Raw genomic sequence first — 16813 nt, forward strand, 5'->3', positions numbered from 1 at the left:
TAAGAAGTATATAACCAAGTGTATTCCCTCTGTTAATGTACACATATTTAGAGTCATCTCACTGGAACACTTTACAATAACATTTAGAAAGAACAGGAAGATACTGGGAGGATTATGTTTGAAATGGAGAATAAGAGGAAACAGACAAACATGGGCAAAGAGTGAATCGATGAAGCCTGTCAAATGAAATGGCTGCCATCTTGTCTCCGCAGTCGTACAGAAGACAGAAATAGATATCAAACAAATATAAAAAAAGAAGAGACAGACGATGAGTAAAGCCTGCTTTCTCCACGGGGTAGGAGGACATACACTCGGAAAATAAAGAGGAAAAGGTTGTAAAAAATAGACTTGAGGATGACAAACAGAATCAAAGGAGAAGAAAAATGAAAAAATGTGGTTTCATTAGCTCAATTACCAAAAAAAAATACATAGAAATTTCAGTTTCCCAGAATCGACATTTTTTTTCTCCAAACAGGAATGGATAATAGGGAAAACACATTTCTCTTAGTAATGGGATGAGAGTCAAATATTTAGACATTTCACAAACTTTTTTCTGGATTTTTTCTTTTCATCGTACAGTTTTCTTTTTTTTAATAGATTTGAGAAAATTGGAATACTAGAGTTCTGTTGTACATCTTCCCGCACGCAGAGGGGGGGGGGAAACTGCCATTCGCCCCCCCTTTTTTATTCGTGTATGTGTGTGCTCTTCCCCCCCCAAAAAAAGTTTGCTTTGCCCCATCGGCTGCCGTCAGTCCAGAGACGAGCAAAAGACACAGTCGCTATTTCAGCTGCGCGCCTCTTCTCTCCACAGTGGAACTCCAGCAAAAGTGAATCCCCCTCCCCTACAGTGTCTCTCATTTTTCTAAAGAAAGGAATCAAATAATAATAATAATTAAAAAAAAAAATAGCAGAGCCAAACCAATGCTGGAGGGGGGGGAAGCGAGGGGGGGGTATGAGCAATGAAACTGTTCCGACGTCAAAAAATCCTTAAGTCCTTCTTCGCCGTGCAGGACCAGCGAACTCTCACATTTTTGCTCGCTCACGATTTAGGTCCATAGGTTTCTGCAACGTCTATACATATATTTATAATTATATAGCACAGAGTTCTTCTTCTTTGCTGAAGTTTTTTTCCTCTTTTTCATGTGATAAGTAACTGTAAGGACACGACAGTTCCTCTGCTGGCCCCCTAGAGGGCAACCTTGGAGCCCCAGAAACACATGACACAGATCTGCTGGAACAAAGGACGACCAAGAGGTTTTGGCCTCGACAAGTTTTTTTGGCAGCTAAACATACAAGTTAGCATCCATTAGTTTGGAGTGGTGGTATCGCACATAGTTGCTACGTTTAACGGTTGGTATGATTCGTCGATCATCGTTATCATATTTTTTCGTGTTTTTTTCTCGTTTTTTTTTTTTAAACTCCACAGAAAGGAAAAAAAGTTGTTTTTATCTCTTTTTCGTAAATGAATACTACATGCTTGAAACACGGCAGAGTTTACGTCGCGTCAGCTGCTGAACACCGTAGACAAGGAGAGAAACAGAGTGCAACGAGCCGGCGAGAGGAAGAGAGAGAGAAATCTGGCGAGAGGCGGAGGAGCTCGGGTTTCCGTAAGCTGGCAGTATATCGATTTTTACAGAGACGTCATGTTGCTAACTCAAGCCTAGTTGGAAAAATGATATGCTGATACTGTCTAAGGTGACGGCCTTCACCACAAACTCGCCTCAGAATGTAGAATAGTTCCTGACACAAATACTGGCGGTGGTGCTCGTCTACAGTACTCGTGATATTGAATGACCTGTCGTGTACTAATTCATAAATCACTGTTTTCATCAGCGTTCGGTTCATGGGTGTTGGCACAGTACGTGTTGAGATCTGAACTGTAATGGCCTTTTCCGTAAATCCGCATCAGAATAAGGAGTCAGCTCGTTGAGAGCAACCACGATGTCACCTTGGCTTTTTTTTGTTTTTTTCTCTCTTTGCTGCCTCCCTCTGATTAGACAGGAACTGGCTCCGTGTGTGGTCACCTGACAATACTGAGTTTTATGATGATTTCCCCTCTGTTGTGTCCTCCAGTTCTCATATACTGCGCTTCTCTCTCTCTCTCTCTCTGTCTCTCCCCCTCCCTCCCTCGTGTCTCTTTCCTTCTCTAAGTGCGTCTGCTGTCTGTGTGTCAGGGCGACGCTCCCTCAGACGTAGTACTCTTTGTCTTTGTTCTTTTTGTTCTTGGTGACTGTCTTGGCAGTGCTGGGCTGTTTCTCCTTCACCAAGGCGCCGTTGCTCTGCGTGGCCGAGTTGCTAATGTAGTTGCGGCTCTGGTCCACCTGGTAGGAGCCCTCGTCGCGGTTGCGGTACTTGTACATGGCGTAGAGCAGGATGAGGATGCAGAGAGCGGCGGCGGCCACGATGCCCACAACCATTCCTGTGGTGCTGCTGGACTGCTGCACCTCCACAGCGCCCGGGAGCCCTCGCTCAGGAGACGTGGGATCTGGAGTGGGAACATGGGGGAAATTTGGGGGGTAGGTTAATCCTGGGACTCTATGGTGGCCCGGGTCTGACGAGGGGTGGGCTGGTGGCAGCAGAACCTGGTCCCTGGTGTTCATTTTACCAGCAGGGATGTTGTTGTTGTTGCTACTACTGCTGCCGCCAGCAGCCGACTTGATGCGCGGGTTGAGCTGGTCGGGGTTTGCCGTTGGGGTGGAGGATAGAGGTGGGCGGTGGGAGTTGGGAAAGCGGGAGAAATGGCGGTCTCGAGGGTTCTGGGCACCACCCTCCACGGCCGGGGGAGGAGGAAGGACAGTCCTGTCAGTGACCAGGGGGGAGTTTTTGTAATAGTCCTCGTCATCCGACTCGGTCATCTCCCCCGAGCCGTATGCCGACACCTCGATGGTCTCCTCGCAGTCCTCCTGGTCCAGAGGGCACGGGGGTCGACCGTTGGGAAAGGGGAGGGACTCTTTGGTGGTTTCAAGCAGGGTGAGGAAGGGGCGATAGGTGGTGGGGGGCGGGGGGAGAACTGGGTAGCGGGTGGCGATGGATGGGGGGTCTAGGGAGTCCACCGTTATTATTGGCAACACTAATTCACCTCCTAGGACAAGAAAGAGACAATGGAGGAGAAGAGAGTGTTAGAGAACACCAGAGAGCGAGACCACCTCCAGTCAACAGAAGAAAAACACTTGAATACAGAAACACCAATTATTAGAACAGCACTAAGACTGAGTATGAGGTTAGTTCTAGAAGATTAGTCTGATCTAATTTAAAAAGTGAATATTCTGACTAACTCTGAACTGGAATAATGCTAAGAAAAATACTCGCTATCACTGCACCTGTTCTGACTGAACTACATAACGTCATAACGCTAAAACAGGGTTAAACTCTACAAATGACACTCAACAACGTAACATCTACTGTACTACAACAGCCTAGCCTTCACTGCTAACTGTCTAGTCTTCTCCTGCGCTGGCTGCACTAGCGCTCACATGTTTCTGCTGTGATTGGTTAAGTAAGGTAGCAAAACCACGAGGTTCAGGTCACTTACATCAACAAATTGGCCGCATGATTTTTGCATGAAAAAAAAAAATTACAAAAAGAAAGCTGTGTAAGATTGTTCTTGGATAGTGAGAAACAACTTCCCCTCCTCCCCCTTGTTACCTCCTCTTTGTTTAGGTTTATTATTTAATGTAATGGTCTTAACCACAGAGGCTAATATGCAAATCCCGGCGAGTGGCTGCAGGAAACTGATGCCCAAACTCTAAAGTACACTGAAAGACACAATATCAAATATACTACAGCTCCCTTTTTTTCTGATGCGTCTCTGATGCCCACTTCCCTCCCACACAGCACAAATTAACATGGGGCAATCACATTCATCTTAAACAGCCACCACCACAAGTGAACAATTACATTATAATCTGAATTAATCCCTCAAGTAGATGAACTCCCATATTACATGAAGACTATTTGAGAGTAAAATAAAATGATAAAAAAAAAAAATTGCATTAATTCAGTGGAAGGAAACTCTTTAGAGGTAAATGGTTAAATATATTATAGTTATGTTAACAACATGGCAGAATATCAGGTACAGTTTTACAGATGTGGAAGGGACACAATCAAGGAAACAATTAAACAGGGAGATTAGATTATGGCACATTTTAGGAGGGGAGAAAAAAGGGAAGGTAAGAGCAAAACATGACCAAAGCAATGCCAACATCCCCAGCATAAAATCACGACTCTGGCTCTTTGTTCATTTGATGAGGTGAATCAGTGTGTCTCAGTGGGAGAAGGATTGGATCAGGCAATTGAGGGACAATGGGGGACATGTAGGAGGAGGATTTGGGGCAGTAACAATTCCCAAGTGGCCTTGATTCAGCTCGGCAACTCTCAAACCCTAACCCTCCCCCCCTCCCCCACCCCACATGTTATGAAACCTTACATTTTTCACTCAAAGAAAGACTTTGTTATAAAAGGACGATGCCACTGCAACATTATCAGTATATCACATTGACAGAAACAGAAGCAAAATGTGAGAGCTGTAAAGGAAAAATATTTTTAAAAAAAGAAGGTTGACGTTTGATTAGATTCTCATTTCAGTACCAGTGCGAGGAAAAGCCCCTATTTTTCCACGGCAACGCTCACGTTATTTACTTCCTCTGTGTGTGTGAGGGCAGTGTTTCACCTTGAAGGCTTTGCGAGGACAGCAGAGCACGGTGTCACCCGTGTATTCACAAAGACGTCTTTGTTTTCAGTGAAATAACGTTTTAAAGTCGGGCAAATAAGCCTCAGAGATACAAGACGAATGTGGGACCGAGGCCTGAGATGGAGGTGTTGCTATCTTTACTTTGCCGTCTGTCTAGGTTACAGAGATGCTGAAAGTGCAATCTCAAGCTTTATACCCGAGTGCAGCCCCTCCACTTACGGAGGATTTACCTCCACTCACTACATGCCCCACTTACAGCGCATGCGGCTGACGTCCCAAAGACTGGCAGAGGCTACTTTGTGTCATTTTAAGGAACACAGAGAGGAACGCTGGGTTTCTCGGTTTGAAATCTAAACCCACAAAAGCCCCTGAAATCTTTGATCTAGATGAAGAATTGCATAGCAAGTAACGGTTGTGACAAATCACTCACATCACTCTGCTGCTCTCTCATGCTTAGCAGAGCCACAGCCTGCAGGCAAGTTGCCATGACTGGCAGGCAGTGGCTACGAGGAAATATAATGAAGCGCAGCCCTCACACACACAGACTGGGCCACATCTCGAATCGGGAGGCCGTTATCCAGAAATCCATCTTTCATTTCCTGTTGTGCGACCCAGACCTCGAGCCCCCATCGTTTAAACCAATCAGCGACTTAGATTGGCTACACACACACCCCCCACACACACACGACTGCACCCTCTCCTCTCTGTATGCAGCTGTGATTGTTCAGTCAACACCCAGAGGCAGGCAGGGAACGTTTAATTGGCTGGGAAAGAAGACATGTCACAAACAATACGTGCGTTCACCTGGCTGAGAAGCTGCCAAGAAGCACCGAGGGGGGGGAAAAAACAGAGAAAACTTAAGACTCGGTTCATCTCTACAGGCTGATTCAAAGTTGGTGTGGCCGACAGACCACGGAGGTCCGACAGGCTAACTAGAGTTAACGTGAATAGCAGTTATTATCGTCACCCTGGCTCTTGGTTCCTTCCAGGGCTACGCCTGTCAAAATGTATTGGAACAGAATAAACAGTGGGATCAGGTACCACCGATTCATGGAACACCAAATTTATGCAGAACCTGATTTTAGTACGAATGACACCGTGGGATGTAGTTCTCTCGCTGCAAAACAACTGATCTGGTCTGACGATTTGCAATTTGACCAGTTTTTCCAAAATGGATATTCACAGACATCACCTGCAACCACTCCTATGTGTTGTGCTTTATTGTCTACTTATCTCTAAATGAGAATATCCATCCTCCAATTGACCTAATATTGCATGCTTTTGGACTGTAGGAGGCTGGAGAACATGTAAACTCCATGCAGAAAGACCCTTGTTCCGACAGGGTCTTGAACCCGGAGTCTTCTTGCTGCAAAGGCAAGAGTGCTAACCACTATAAATGGCAAAATTGACATCATGTTCTATTGAAGAATAAGAGTTACTGATTGAGAACATGAACATTAAAAATCTAGTGAGAATCAGGCTCCTTTTCCATTAGACCACCATTTAAACAGAGTTCTTTGAGCAAACAGTGGAGTGGCCCCATGGTGGCTTCTGTCCTACTTCTGGGACTTGACTTTTCAAACCAAAAAGAATGTTAATTTTTGTATGAAGTCTTTGTACGGCACGCGGGAAGTAAAGATAGGCCTCTACATAAAAGGATGTGGTCGCTGTCTAGGGTATTTTTTTTTAACAATGATACAAGCTTGGACCCTGAGATTGAGCCTCTTAAGGGGTTTTTCTCTTTCTCTACTAAATTTTCAAATAAATCTTCAAATACAGTTGTATTTTGCACAAAAGCCCTCGGCCTCAAACAGCTCTGAGAGCTGAAAAACTGTGTTTTAAAGATGCAACAGTGTCATTTAAACAGGAGCGATGCAAAGACATCAAGTGTGATTGATTGAGTTTGACTCCTGAGATTTGCAACAGCTCAGGCAGTGGAACCACATATGGCCCGAATGATGAAATTTCTTCTTCATCTTTATCCACATTCGACGCCACAGTGTGAGTCACCGTCCTTATATTTACTCAAAACGAGAACAGGGCAGATGGATACTGATGCGTCGACGCCGCTCTCCTGACAAATACCATTATCCTGCCCATCAAGTTTGGCCCCCGCTCGCCTCCATTTGAAATATTTAGTGCAGGAAAAAAGGTGCTGTTTAGAGTTGGAGCATTCTATAATTGAGCTTTGATTAGGCTGCAGATGGAAAACCACGCAATATATTTCTCCCTTTACTTGCTCTTGAATCGCGCTACAGTGCGTGTAGTTAGGGGACATTATCGTCTGTGCTGCGGGAAGAAAAAGCTGCTTCCTCACACACGTGTGGCCACATTTTCTGACGTTGCTCCGAGGCACAGTGATTCGCAGTGACACAAAGGGATCATGCTTACATCGGGTGTCACATTGACTCCGGTCAAAGTCACCTCCCTCGTCCTCCGCAGCATCTGGACATGAAGCGGTCTGGGTGTGTGTAGTGATTCTACCTCACAGAGACCTTTTATATATCTTGGTGGTGTTGTTGTTATTTCTTTCTATGTCCTTTTTTTAAAAGGTAAGTAAAAGGGTCTTTCACGCAAAGATAAAGGGCTACTGGAAAATAGGAGCGATAGAAAACGGCATAACGAGGTTATGGCAAATTGTTTTTCTCCGCCATGCCCCGGGGAGAAATACAATGATACTTGTTTACAGAGTAAAGTGTGAGCAGAAAGGTTCCCCGCTGAGATCCATTCTCTAGCCACTGCTTTGGGTTAACATCAGATTGTAATTATACTTTCAATAAGATGTGCTATGATATAATATATGTTTGCGGGCCATCTGAATTAAAGTTTTATGAGCATTTAGCAGCAGACTGAGCACCAGTCTCAGCTAATTTCATAACTTATTCCCCTGATTTATCTCAGTGAAAACCACTGTAATCCCGACGCTATTCACCAGCAACGTAAATAAACATTCACTGGTGGACTAATTGCATGCCGATTAGTTAATTTCAGTTTTGTTTTGGTAAATTGTGTAACGGTTTTAATAAGAAAATACAAAATGTATTATTTAGTAATTACATAACCAATCATGATAAATTAATCATGTATTAATGAAAGTTGTATCAATATATTATGTATTCAGCTCAATTTTATGTTCAGCGTTATTCCGTTTAATCTTGTTTCTATATTCAGACAGTGTTTTTGTACAGTTCGTTTGTTCTGTTTCCTGTGAAGGACTTGAATTGTTATTAAATGGTACCATAGAAATTAACTGCCCTGGCCTTTTGAATTTATTATGTATTTATTTTTTTTACACTTTTACTTATTCCAAAGCAGTTTGTTTAGATTGTTTTTTTTCCCAGTGCAACAAGAGATTAGTGATTGTTTATTTATAATGCAAACTAAAACCTGTGGAACTAACACCCGGAACCAAACATCTAATCTGTAGAATGAAACACCAAACCTGTGGAACTCAACATCTAACCAGTGGAACCAAACATCAAACCAGTGGAACCAAACATCTAACCTGTGGAACTCAACATAACCTGTGGAACTAAACATCTAACCTGTGGAACTCAACATAACCTGTGGAACCAAACATCAAACCAGTGGAACCAAACATCAAACCAGTGGAACCAAACATCAAACCAGTGAAACCAAACATCTAACCAGTGGAACCAGTGGAACCAAACATCCAAACATCTAACCAGTGGAACAAACATCAAACCTGTGGAACCAAACATCTAACCAGTGGAACCAAACATCTAACCAGTGGAACCATCTAACCAGTGGAACCATCAAACCTGTGGAACCAGACATCTAACCAGTGGAACCAAACATCAAACCAGTGGAACCAAACATCTAACCAGTGGAACCAAACATCTAACCAGTGGAACCTGTACGATAAAGATGGAATTGTTCACTTTTCAGTGGACAGGTAGGTGAAAAGATAAATAATACACCACGCTGACAAAACAAGTGACACCAAAACCCATCGACCAGATCCTGAGTCACTGACTGGTGCTCACTGCTCTGGGTCATCCCTCATTTATCTTCCAATCTTGCAAATCCTTGACCTAAAAAGAACATTTGCAGGTTGTCTCTGTAGCACGGCCGTCTGATGAATTATTGAGGAGCTCCACAAAAGCTCTGATCTTGTCAAAGTAAAACCCCATATAGCAACACTCTGGGATTGATAAGTAGCTTGGAGATATGCAAGAGAGAAGATGAGTGAGGTCATCCTGAGGTGGAGAAAAGATGAATGAGGAGAGAGAATCAGATGACTTGATGACCATGTTGTGTGATATTTTCCTCTCGTTGTGTCACTGTGAACGTAATCTATTCCACTTCCATTAACGTGTGTCTTTTTGTACGTTCCCACTTCACACGCCTTTGTAACCCAGGTTCCCACTTCCTGGGTGTTGTCGTTCTTCTGACAGAGGCTCATTAACAGCACTGGAGTATCCAAAGCAAAGCTCTAAGTGGGTGATGTAATTAAGCATCCCTTACAAAGTAAGTTTAATTAGCCTGTTGGGGAAGACAGAGTCCATTCACGCAAATTTCACCCACTCACACTCTCAATTTCACATTCCTCTTCTCGGCGTCCTCTTCTTCTCCCTGCATTACTGTCTCTATCTCCTCTTCCCATCTCTCTGTTCTGCTCTGAGTGCAAAGGAACGTGCCACAAATGTCAATGAGGGTCAGCCGCTGACAAACACAGTCCTTCCAGCTCTTTCCTGCTCATCATTTCCTCTGGTCTTTCTTCTCCACGGCGGCCCAAAAATCATCATCTCAGCTCTAGACGGCTTAAAAACTCCTCCTAGACCAAAGATCTAGTTGTAACACAACAAGTGGCATGTCAGGCATTGTGTGTTGTAATACAACCGCTGCAAGAAAAAGCAACTGCAAAGCCAGTGAAGCTTCCTCTGGCTCCATACACAAAGGTGTAGTATTGATCCCGATGAATTCGCAGCAGTGATATTTCGCTCAGCTTAATAGGAGCTTAAAGTCACAACTGCGCCGACGCAGTCTTTCCTCCTTCCCGAAGCCACTTCAATAAGCTGCATTCTCACATGTAATTGAAAACACTGGGAATCGAGTGGGAGACGCGTTTGTCTTTTTCTCGGACAACGCCGTCTCCCCTCTCCTTGTCCACACCCCGCTGGCGTGTCATACGAGCCACTCTTGTGCCATCTGGAAGGTGTGATGCGGAGCATGTGCGAGTGTGTTTGTTTCTCGGGAGAAAGCGGCCGCAGAGAGCAAACTTCACACCCACAGAGCAAGAGACACAAGTGTCTGTCTGCAAGGGGAAGTGTATCTGCCGCTGTATGTGTGTTTGTGTGGGCATGAGAGGGAGAGGGAGAGGGAGGGGAGGGAGGCAGCAAGAGAGAGGGAGAGTTGCGTTTCCCCACAGGAGATTAATAACATCCACGGAAAAACTTTCATTTCTGCTTTCGATAAGAAGGAAATTGAGCCTCTATTTCGGTCCAAACCACCTACATCGACCACATGAGAATGCTATACTTGAGTTTCTCGACAAGAAGTTCACGTCAGGTTCTCCTCACAGACTCATGGCTATAATCAAGAAAGCCTGCTATTCACACATTCACTATAACATGTAGTTTCCACCACTTTTCCCCCAACCGTTCAAACAATTGAGCATGTTTCACCGTTTGCGTGCAAATCCTGGAGGTATATTACTTTTTAAGTTATTTTACGCTCCTTTAAACTATTTGTTATAGTTTGTAATTTATTTATTTTTTATTTTGTGTTGCTTTCACACAATCTTGTCTCTGTGTTGTTTTTAAATGTTGTGCTGTACAGTGTCGTGACTGACAAGTGCTCTATAAATGAAACCGCCTTGCCTTTCACAGTAAACGGCTATTTATAAATGTATTTTCTTTGATTTCTCGCATTGCAGATGTTATTGTCATAATTACAGAAGTTGCCGTCATTGCGTGTATATATGATTATTGAGTTAAATCTGTAAAGCCATTGAACAAGAGACAGAGACATGATATCGTTAAATCATAAACCTCTTCTTGTTTTGTGAGTTGCTCCTTTCGTGGCAGCAGTGATTTGAATGGCACCCCCTCGTTCTGTGTGCTTCTTGGCAGTTTGTGAGGCAGAAAGCGCAGCGGCGGGGACTGAAACATGTGGCCTTTAACTTTCACCCTCTGTCATGGTGTCAGAATGTCGGCTGACCCACTGTTCACACTGACAGGGTCTCGGCCGCCGGCTCTGCCAGCCTACAGCTGTGCGCCGCGCAGGACAGGCTGCATTTCCGCATTGAAACTGTCTTGTCTTGTTACAGTTTGGGCAGGAGATCAGTGCAACAGCCGGGGGAAATGCCAGATAAAAAACATTTGGCCGAGCACTCGACGGACCCACAGTGCTCAAGCCTGCTGCTTTGAAAACCAATAAGAAAGGAGGTTGGAGGGTAACAATCACAGCTGCATACAGAAGCCTGTGCAGTGACCAAATGTCACACACAGGTGGAGCAAGGGACACAGCATTGGTCTATCGAGGCAAAATCTGCTTGAAATTCAAAGCTACACATTGTGTTTGGACACCAAGTACAATGAAGACAGAACCCCCTGAGTTGACTCACCATTTCCAGGCTCACACTCCTCCAAATCTTCGTCATCGCTAGGACACTCAGCTGATGCTACCAGAAGGTCATCTGCATTCTGGAAGAACAGAAACGGGAAGGGAGAAGGACACAAGGAGTCAGAACACACTTTATTTGTCTGGAGGGTACAAGGAATAAGAGGATTAAGTGAAGACCTCTGGCTCTAATGATAGCTACTTTTTACACGAGCTAATGAAGCACAGTGAGGCTGAAGATCTTTTACAGATATTCTTGTTCACCTGAGCAAGCACAGCCGAGGAACCAGCAACCGCGGCAAAATGATTTAGGTGTTCACATGTTGTAATAGCTATGAAATATAGCGGTGGTGTTTTAAGACGACAAAGACCAGGTTTTCACTCGGTAAATGACAGTAGTGAGACAGCAAGTGCTTCACTGTAGTGCTAACTTTGAACTTCGAGTCATTTGAAAGACACATTTCAAAACACTTCACTGATTTGCATTTATTATTTATTTGCATTATTCCAATTTTGTCTAAAACTCAAAATTCCTGCTCATCTTACCACAGAGACAATCTATTTAATTTGAGTCATTCGTGTTGTTCTGAGAAAGATTATAATAGTATAATAATACAACATCACGACTGACAGCACATATACAGACAATCATCAGCACATGAGATGCTAGTGCTAATTTGTATGAATAATTCCTTTTTGCCTGGTCAAAACTTTAGTTATTTTCCTTTAAACGAACTCTGCAAGTTGAAAACTTTGAAACATTGCATCCATCCAAACAATGTGCTCACAAACACCGGGGAGCGCTCTCGATTGAAGACTTAAGACGGCAGCAGCGGCAGCACAGGCGTAGCTTGTGATGTTAGTTTTATAACATCCTGACACTAAATTTGGGTCAGAGTGAAGAGAAGTGATGACTCCAATAGTTTCATGGAAACCCACACTATCAAGAAGTAAAGAAGAGGGAAGAAAAAAGGAAAACACTCACACACCCCACACACATCAAAAGGTAGATCTGTTATTCTAAGCATCAAAGCGCATTATTCCACTATGATCAAAGCGACACCGTGGCGGGGTTGCTCAAAGCTTTTGGAGAAATTGAAATTTGAGTTTCTTGCTTGCTTTCCGCCACCCCGGCCCGTCTCGGCTCTGTCTTGTGCTGGGGATATTTATTAGACCACTGTGGTATTTATAATGTCATTACCTTGTTTGCTCTAGCACAAAATTACACCACATAATAAGATACTGGTCTGAGCTGCTGCAACTGCAAATGATTATGCTTTTCTCTGTTGCTTTTAATCAATTATACAACAAACAACCCAAATAACTAACGCTTATGTGGGTGCATAGACGTCAACACTGGAAAGAGTCTTTCTGGTTTCCTCAGTTAAGACAGTCAGGAAGTGAGAATATACTCAATCGCCACTAGGGGACGACTTCACTGGAAAATTTCCTCTTATTTCCGAGCGCCGTTCATCATTTTCCTGAGGCGTTCCTGGTCTCAAACGCTAGTTTCAGGCCTTCTTCAATAGCACACGACGTCAATAATTTACGACGGTAAATTATTTTCCCATTTTTGGGGGAAAATAGATCAATAGTAGATCAAAAATTGAAATCCCGATTATTTCAAACAATTACTCATTGACTTGAACTTGAAACAAATGGAAATAACTGCACATCATTTTTTTTTTTTTAATTTACCTTAAAATAACTAGGACATTTTGTATATTGTATAAATCTGTACGACCACCATCATGGTGGCAGGTGATTCCACTTGTGTGGGTGGAGGTGAAGAGGAGACAAATCTATATGATGCCTACAAACTGATTTTCTTCAAAACATACATGCAGACGAACGGCAGCGGCTAGGTTTTATATACACATATAGATACAGTATATACACTGTATATCGCAGTAAGCACGGGTGTGATTCTTGAATGTGTATATACTCGATGTCAATTTTTATGACAGGAAAAAGAACCTAATTCAGGCAGCACTACCACAGCCTGCTGTGATGGATTTATACCGATTAACCCTTAAAATATGAATGCAGACTGAAATATAAACAAATAAGTGTGGCGGGGGAGGAAATAATTGTTTTGTTTCAGTTTATTTTGACATAATGTTTTCACTGTAACTTGAGTAGTATTTCCTTTTCTTCATCTCTTTTGTTTGTTGTCTTTTCCTCAGTTAAATGACCTTGCTCGCTCTGCCTGCTTTTGCCTCATCTCCTCTCGTTCTTCTTACCTTACCTATTTTTTTTTTATTAGTTTGCACACTCTAAATTAGTAAATAAAGGGGTAAAAAAATGAAATAAAAGATGATAACCATTAACACATTACAGAGTGACTAACATGGACATCAATGGAGGCGGTGTTCCGCCATTATCTGCTCCTGTTTCAAATGTTTTATCAAAAGCAAATCCTCGATGTTATGTAACAGAGAAGCGCGGCGCTCACTCAGATTTTAATTATTTCAATGTCCGTGAGGCAATCACCATAGTCAATGAAATCCATCCAATTTATTTTTATTTTTGTCTGCACATTAACAAAATGCCCCATTATATGATTTGTAAATATAACTCTTAATCAAAAGAAGCCCCACATTTCTCGCAAAGTTGTCGTCGTTGTTTATCCGAACAATTCAACTCATTTCATGCCAATGCGAGCTCGTCTGCCACGCCGCTGGTGCTGAACACAAATTTTTTCCTTCCCTTTCAACCCACAAACTAAACTATTGTGGCCGTAAATATCAAAAACAAACAACATTACATCCTGGGAATGGCAGGATTTTCTTTTCTAAAGACAGACACTGAGTGGTTAGAACTGCAAATGTAATAGATTTCATACACTGTCTGGTGCCTCTCAGCTGTTCAAAATCAATAGAACGCTTCTTTGCTGAACGCAACAGACTGCAAACCATGTCGAAACGGCAACAAAAACGCTAAGATAATAAAATGTTTACTCAGTCTGGAACCGCCTGCATGAATGAGCTGTGTTACGCACACGTTCACATTTTCTTTTTTAAGTGCACAAATGAAAATCATCTCTTTGCTAATAAAAGTGCACGGATGAGTGACTCATTGATAATGTCTCTTCAGTCTCGAGCACAAACCCTCAAAGCTATTCTGGGCAATACGATGTTCAGCCAGGTACATAACAATAACACTAATAATACTAATAATAATCAGAACAATAAAGAAGAAGCTGTTGAAATGTGCGTGCCCTAGGTGGGAAAAAAAATAGATTCTAAGCAATAAAGAGCATTTTTTTTTTTTAAACGACCAAATATAAACATCATCTCTCAGCAAGTGCAAGACACATTAAGGCTTGTAACAACAGAGAGGCAGACAACACTCAGAGGTCTTTGCTATCCTAAAATGGTTCGGGATAATTTATCAAACAGGGCCGTCTTTCTCTGCCAATTTCACATTACAGACCGCCGCTGTAAAAGCTTGTTATAACCGCTGAATGTGGACGAGTGTTTCCGGCGAGATGTCTGGAGTCCAGAGATATGATATTGAACCGAGTGGAGGGCTACACGTGACATCTTAGTGTCTGGAGCGAAGGCACAGAGACACTAAACCATCGACTGAAAGAAAGTCCTGCCAAATGTGCACACTTTAAAACTGGTGTGTGTGAAGATGGGACTTTCAGAAAAAATTTTTAAAAAAAAAAATCCTTAACTTGCTTGTAATTACAGCTTCAACCATGACTGAAAGAGGAAGTGCTTGGGTGCACATTTAAAAAAACACAAGTACTGTTAAATCTTTTGTGAGCTGGCATCAGAGCACAGAGAAAGAAAGAAAACATAACAAGGAATAACCAGGCTTAGTTACAAAACTAAAGCCTCTTTCAAACTAAAATTAGGATGAGGATTTTTTTGAAGCCCTAAAAGGGAAATTGTTCCGCTACTGGTGTTTTTTATTTCACCACTACATCACATGCGCGTGCATTATTTTTAGACACATTTGTGCAAGCACATTTTGCATTACCATAATTATGGGAATTTCACTCGCGCTGTTGCAGGAAGCGGACGAATCAGCGTCCTTGTCACCAGAGAGGAGAGAGTCTCCATAGGTTTAAATAGTTTGGCCTGTTTTTGGACACTGACACCAAGACTCAAACAAATGTTACTTTAAAGATGTTGTACTATTCAAATTTCAACTTTAACACGCAAAATCTGGTGTACAGCGTTTTTTTCTAACTAAAACTTTATGTTTTTCTTCATTTCAAATTGTTAAGACACTACTTTAACATGCAGTAAATTGTAAATTACTGCCAGATATTTGAAGTAATTCTAGGAAAATGGGCAAAAGCACTTGCTCACAGGACATTTTCTGGCACTTTCATGGTTCAAATAAGCAAAAAAAAAAAGTCCAGACGGAGATTTTGTGGCTAAGTTGTTAAAGGGTTAAGTCAGAAGGAAGAACTGTAACAGCGTAGTAGTGATTAAAATAAAATAAATAAATAAATAAAATAATTCATTAGATTACCCCCTTTACTGAAATGGGAGACACTCGCGGGAAATTCCAACTGTTGAAAAACCAGTTTAAACCTGTTTTAACACGTCTTTAAGGAATGGAGTAGAAGATTTGGGTTTCTTTGCTATAGGAAGAGTCCTGAACTACACGCTGGATGCCAGTGCCATCGACAGCCTCAACTTAACGCCGCACTAATTGGCACCACCGCTTTTCTTCACGAATGAACAAGACGGGACACGGAGAGCACACAAACTGCTGAGGTTTGGAACGTTGCATACGGGACGCGAGAGCGAGCGCGTCTTAATCTATTCCGCGTCCACTGATCACGGTTGACGGGGAACAGACGACGCAGCTCGCTGACTGATTGCAGATAAGCTTCGGTGGACACGGAATCGCACTAATGAACACACAGGAGCGCGAGAAACACTGGTAATTGGCACCTTGTCTTTGTGCTTCCAGCAACATCATCAAAGTTTGTCGGAGAGCTGAAAGTTCAAAGAATGGAATGGACGGCTTTTAAAGAGAGGCGCTTTCAAGTACTTATATGTCAGAGTGATTACAATAATGTGGAAAATTGCTGTTGTAGTATTACATCCAACATTGACACGGAAGAGAAGCGTGCGTCAATGACCTGGATTAGACTTTAAAAAAAAATGTACTGCGGCAAACAGCGGGTGTGGACTGGATCATGTTACCTCCCTGCTTACATGAACACATGCTGACCGGTAGTGGACCTGGTTGACCCACCTCACTTCTCTACCGTTTGCTGACTGTGCCAGCAGTGGCCATAAATCACATCCTTTCACATGCATGAGAAAGAGAGACGTCAATACAAGTTCACGACACCCTACGTCGTTGTGCTGTAGCTGCAGCAGGAGCTCCTTTTAATTATGTTCCTCTCCTCCTCCAGCTTTTGTTGATCTGCCTGGACGTGCTGTAATTTTCCAGCAGCCTACCGCGTCTTGGGGTTTAGTCAGCCATATCATCTCAGAGCAATTCAAAAATGACTGCGCTGATTGGTTTAATAGGACCAGCCGCACAAAGTTGCCTCTCAAGCTG

The 16813-nt window shown here is 42.8% G+C and overlaps 1 protein-coding gene across 6 annotated transcripts in view; it reads right to left on the reverse strand.

Annotated features, from left to right (window-relative positions):
- The window catches only part of LOC122766875 (neurexin-2-like), a 563355-nt gene continuing 546542 nt past the window's right edge, over positions 1-16813 (reverse strand). For 5 of the 6 annotated variants that reach the window (XM_044022084.1, XM_044022083.1, XM_044022085.1 and 2 more), the window contains 2 exons: positions 11280-11358; positions 1-3082 (listed from right to left, as the gene is read on the reverse strand). In XM_044022084.1, coding sequence (XP_043878019.1) covers positions 2187-3082; positions 11280-11358 — 975 coding nt within the window. In that variant the 3' untranslated portion in view covers positions 1-2186. The remainder of the gene's footprint in view (positions 3083-11279; positions 11359-16813) is intronic. The other variant, XM_044022086.1, reaches the window with a different exon arrangement.

Source organism: Solea senegalensis, linkage group LG3 (assembly GCF_019176455.1).
Source record: "Solea senegalensis isolate Sse05_10M linkage group LG3, IFAPA_SoseM_1, whole genome shotgun sequence".
Classification (NCBI taxonomy): domain Eukaryota; kingdom Metazoa; phylum Chordata; class Actinopteri; order Pleuronectiformes; family Soleidae; genus Solea; species Solea senegalensis.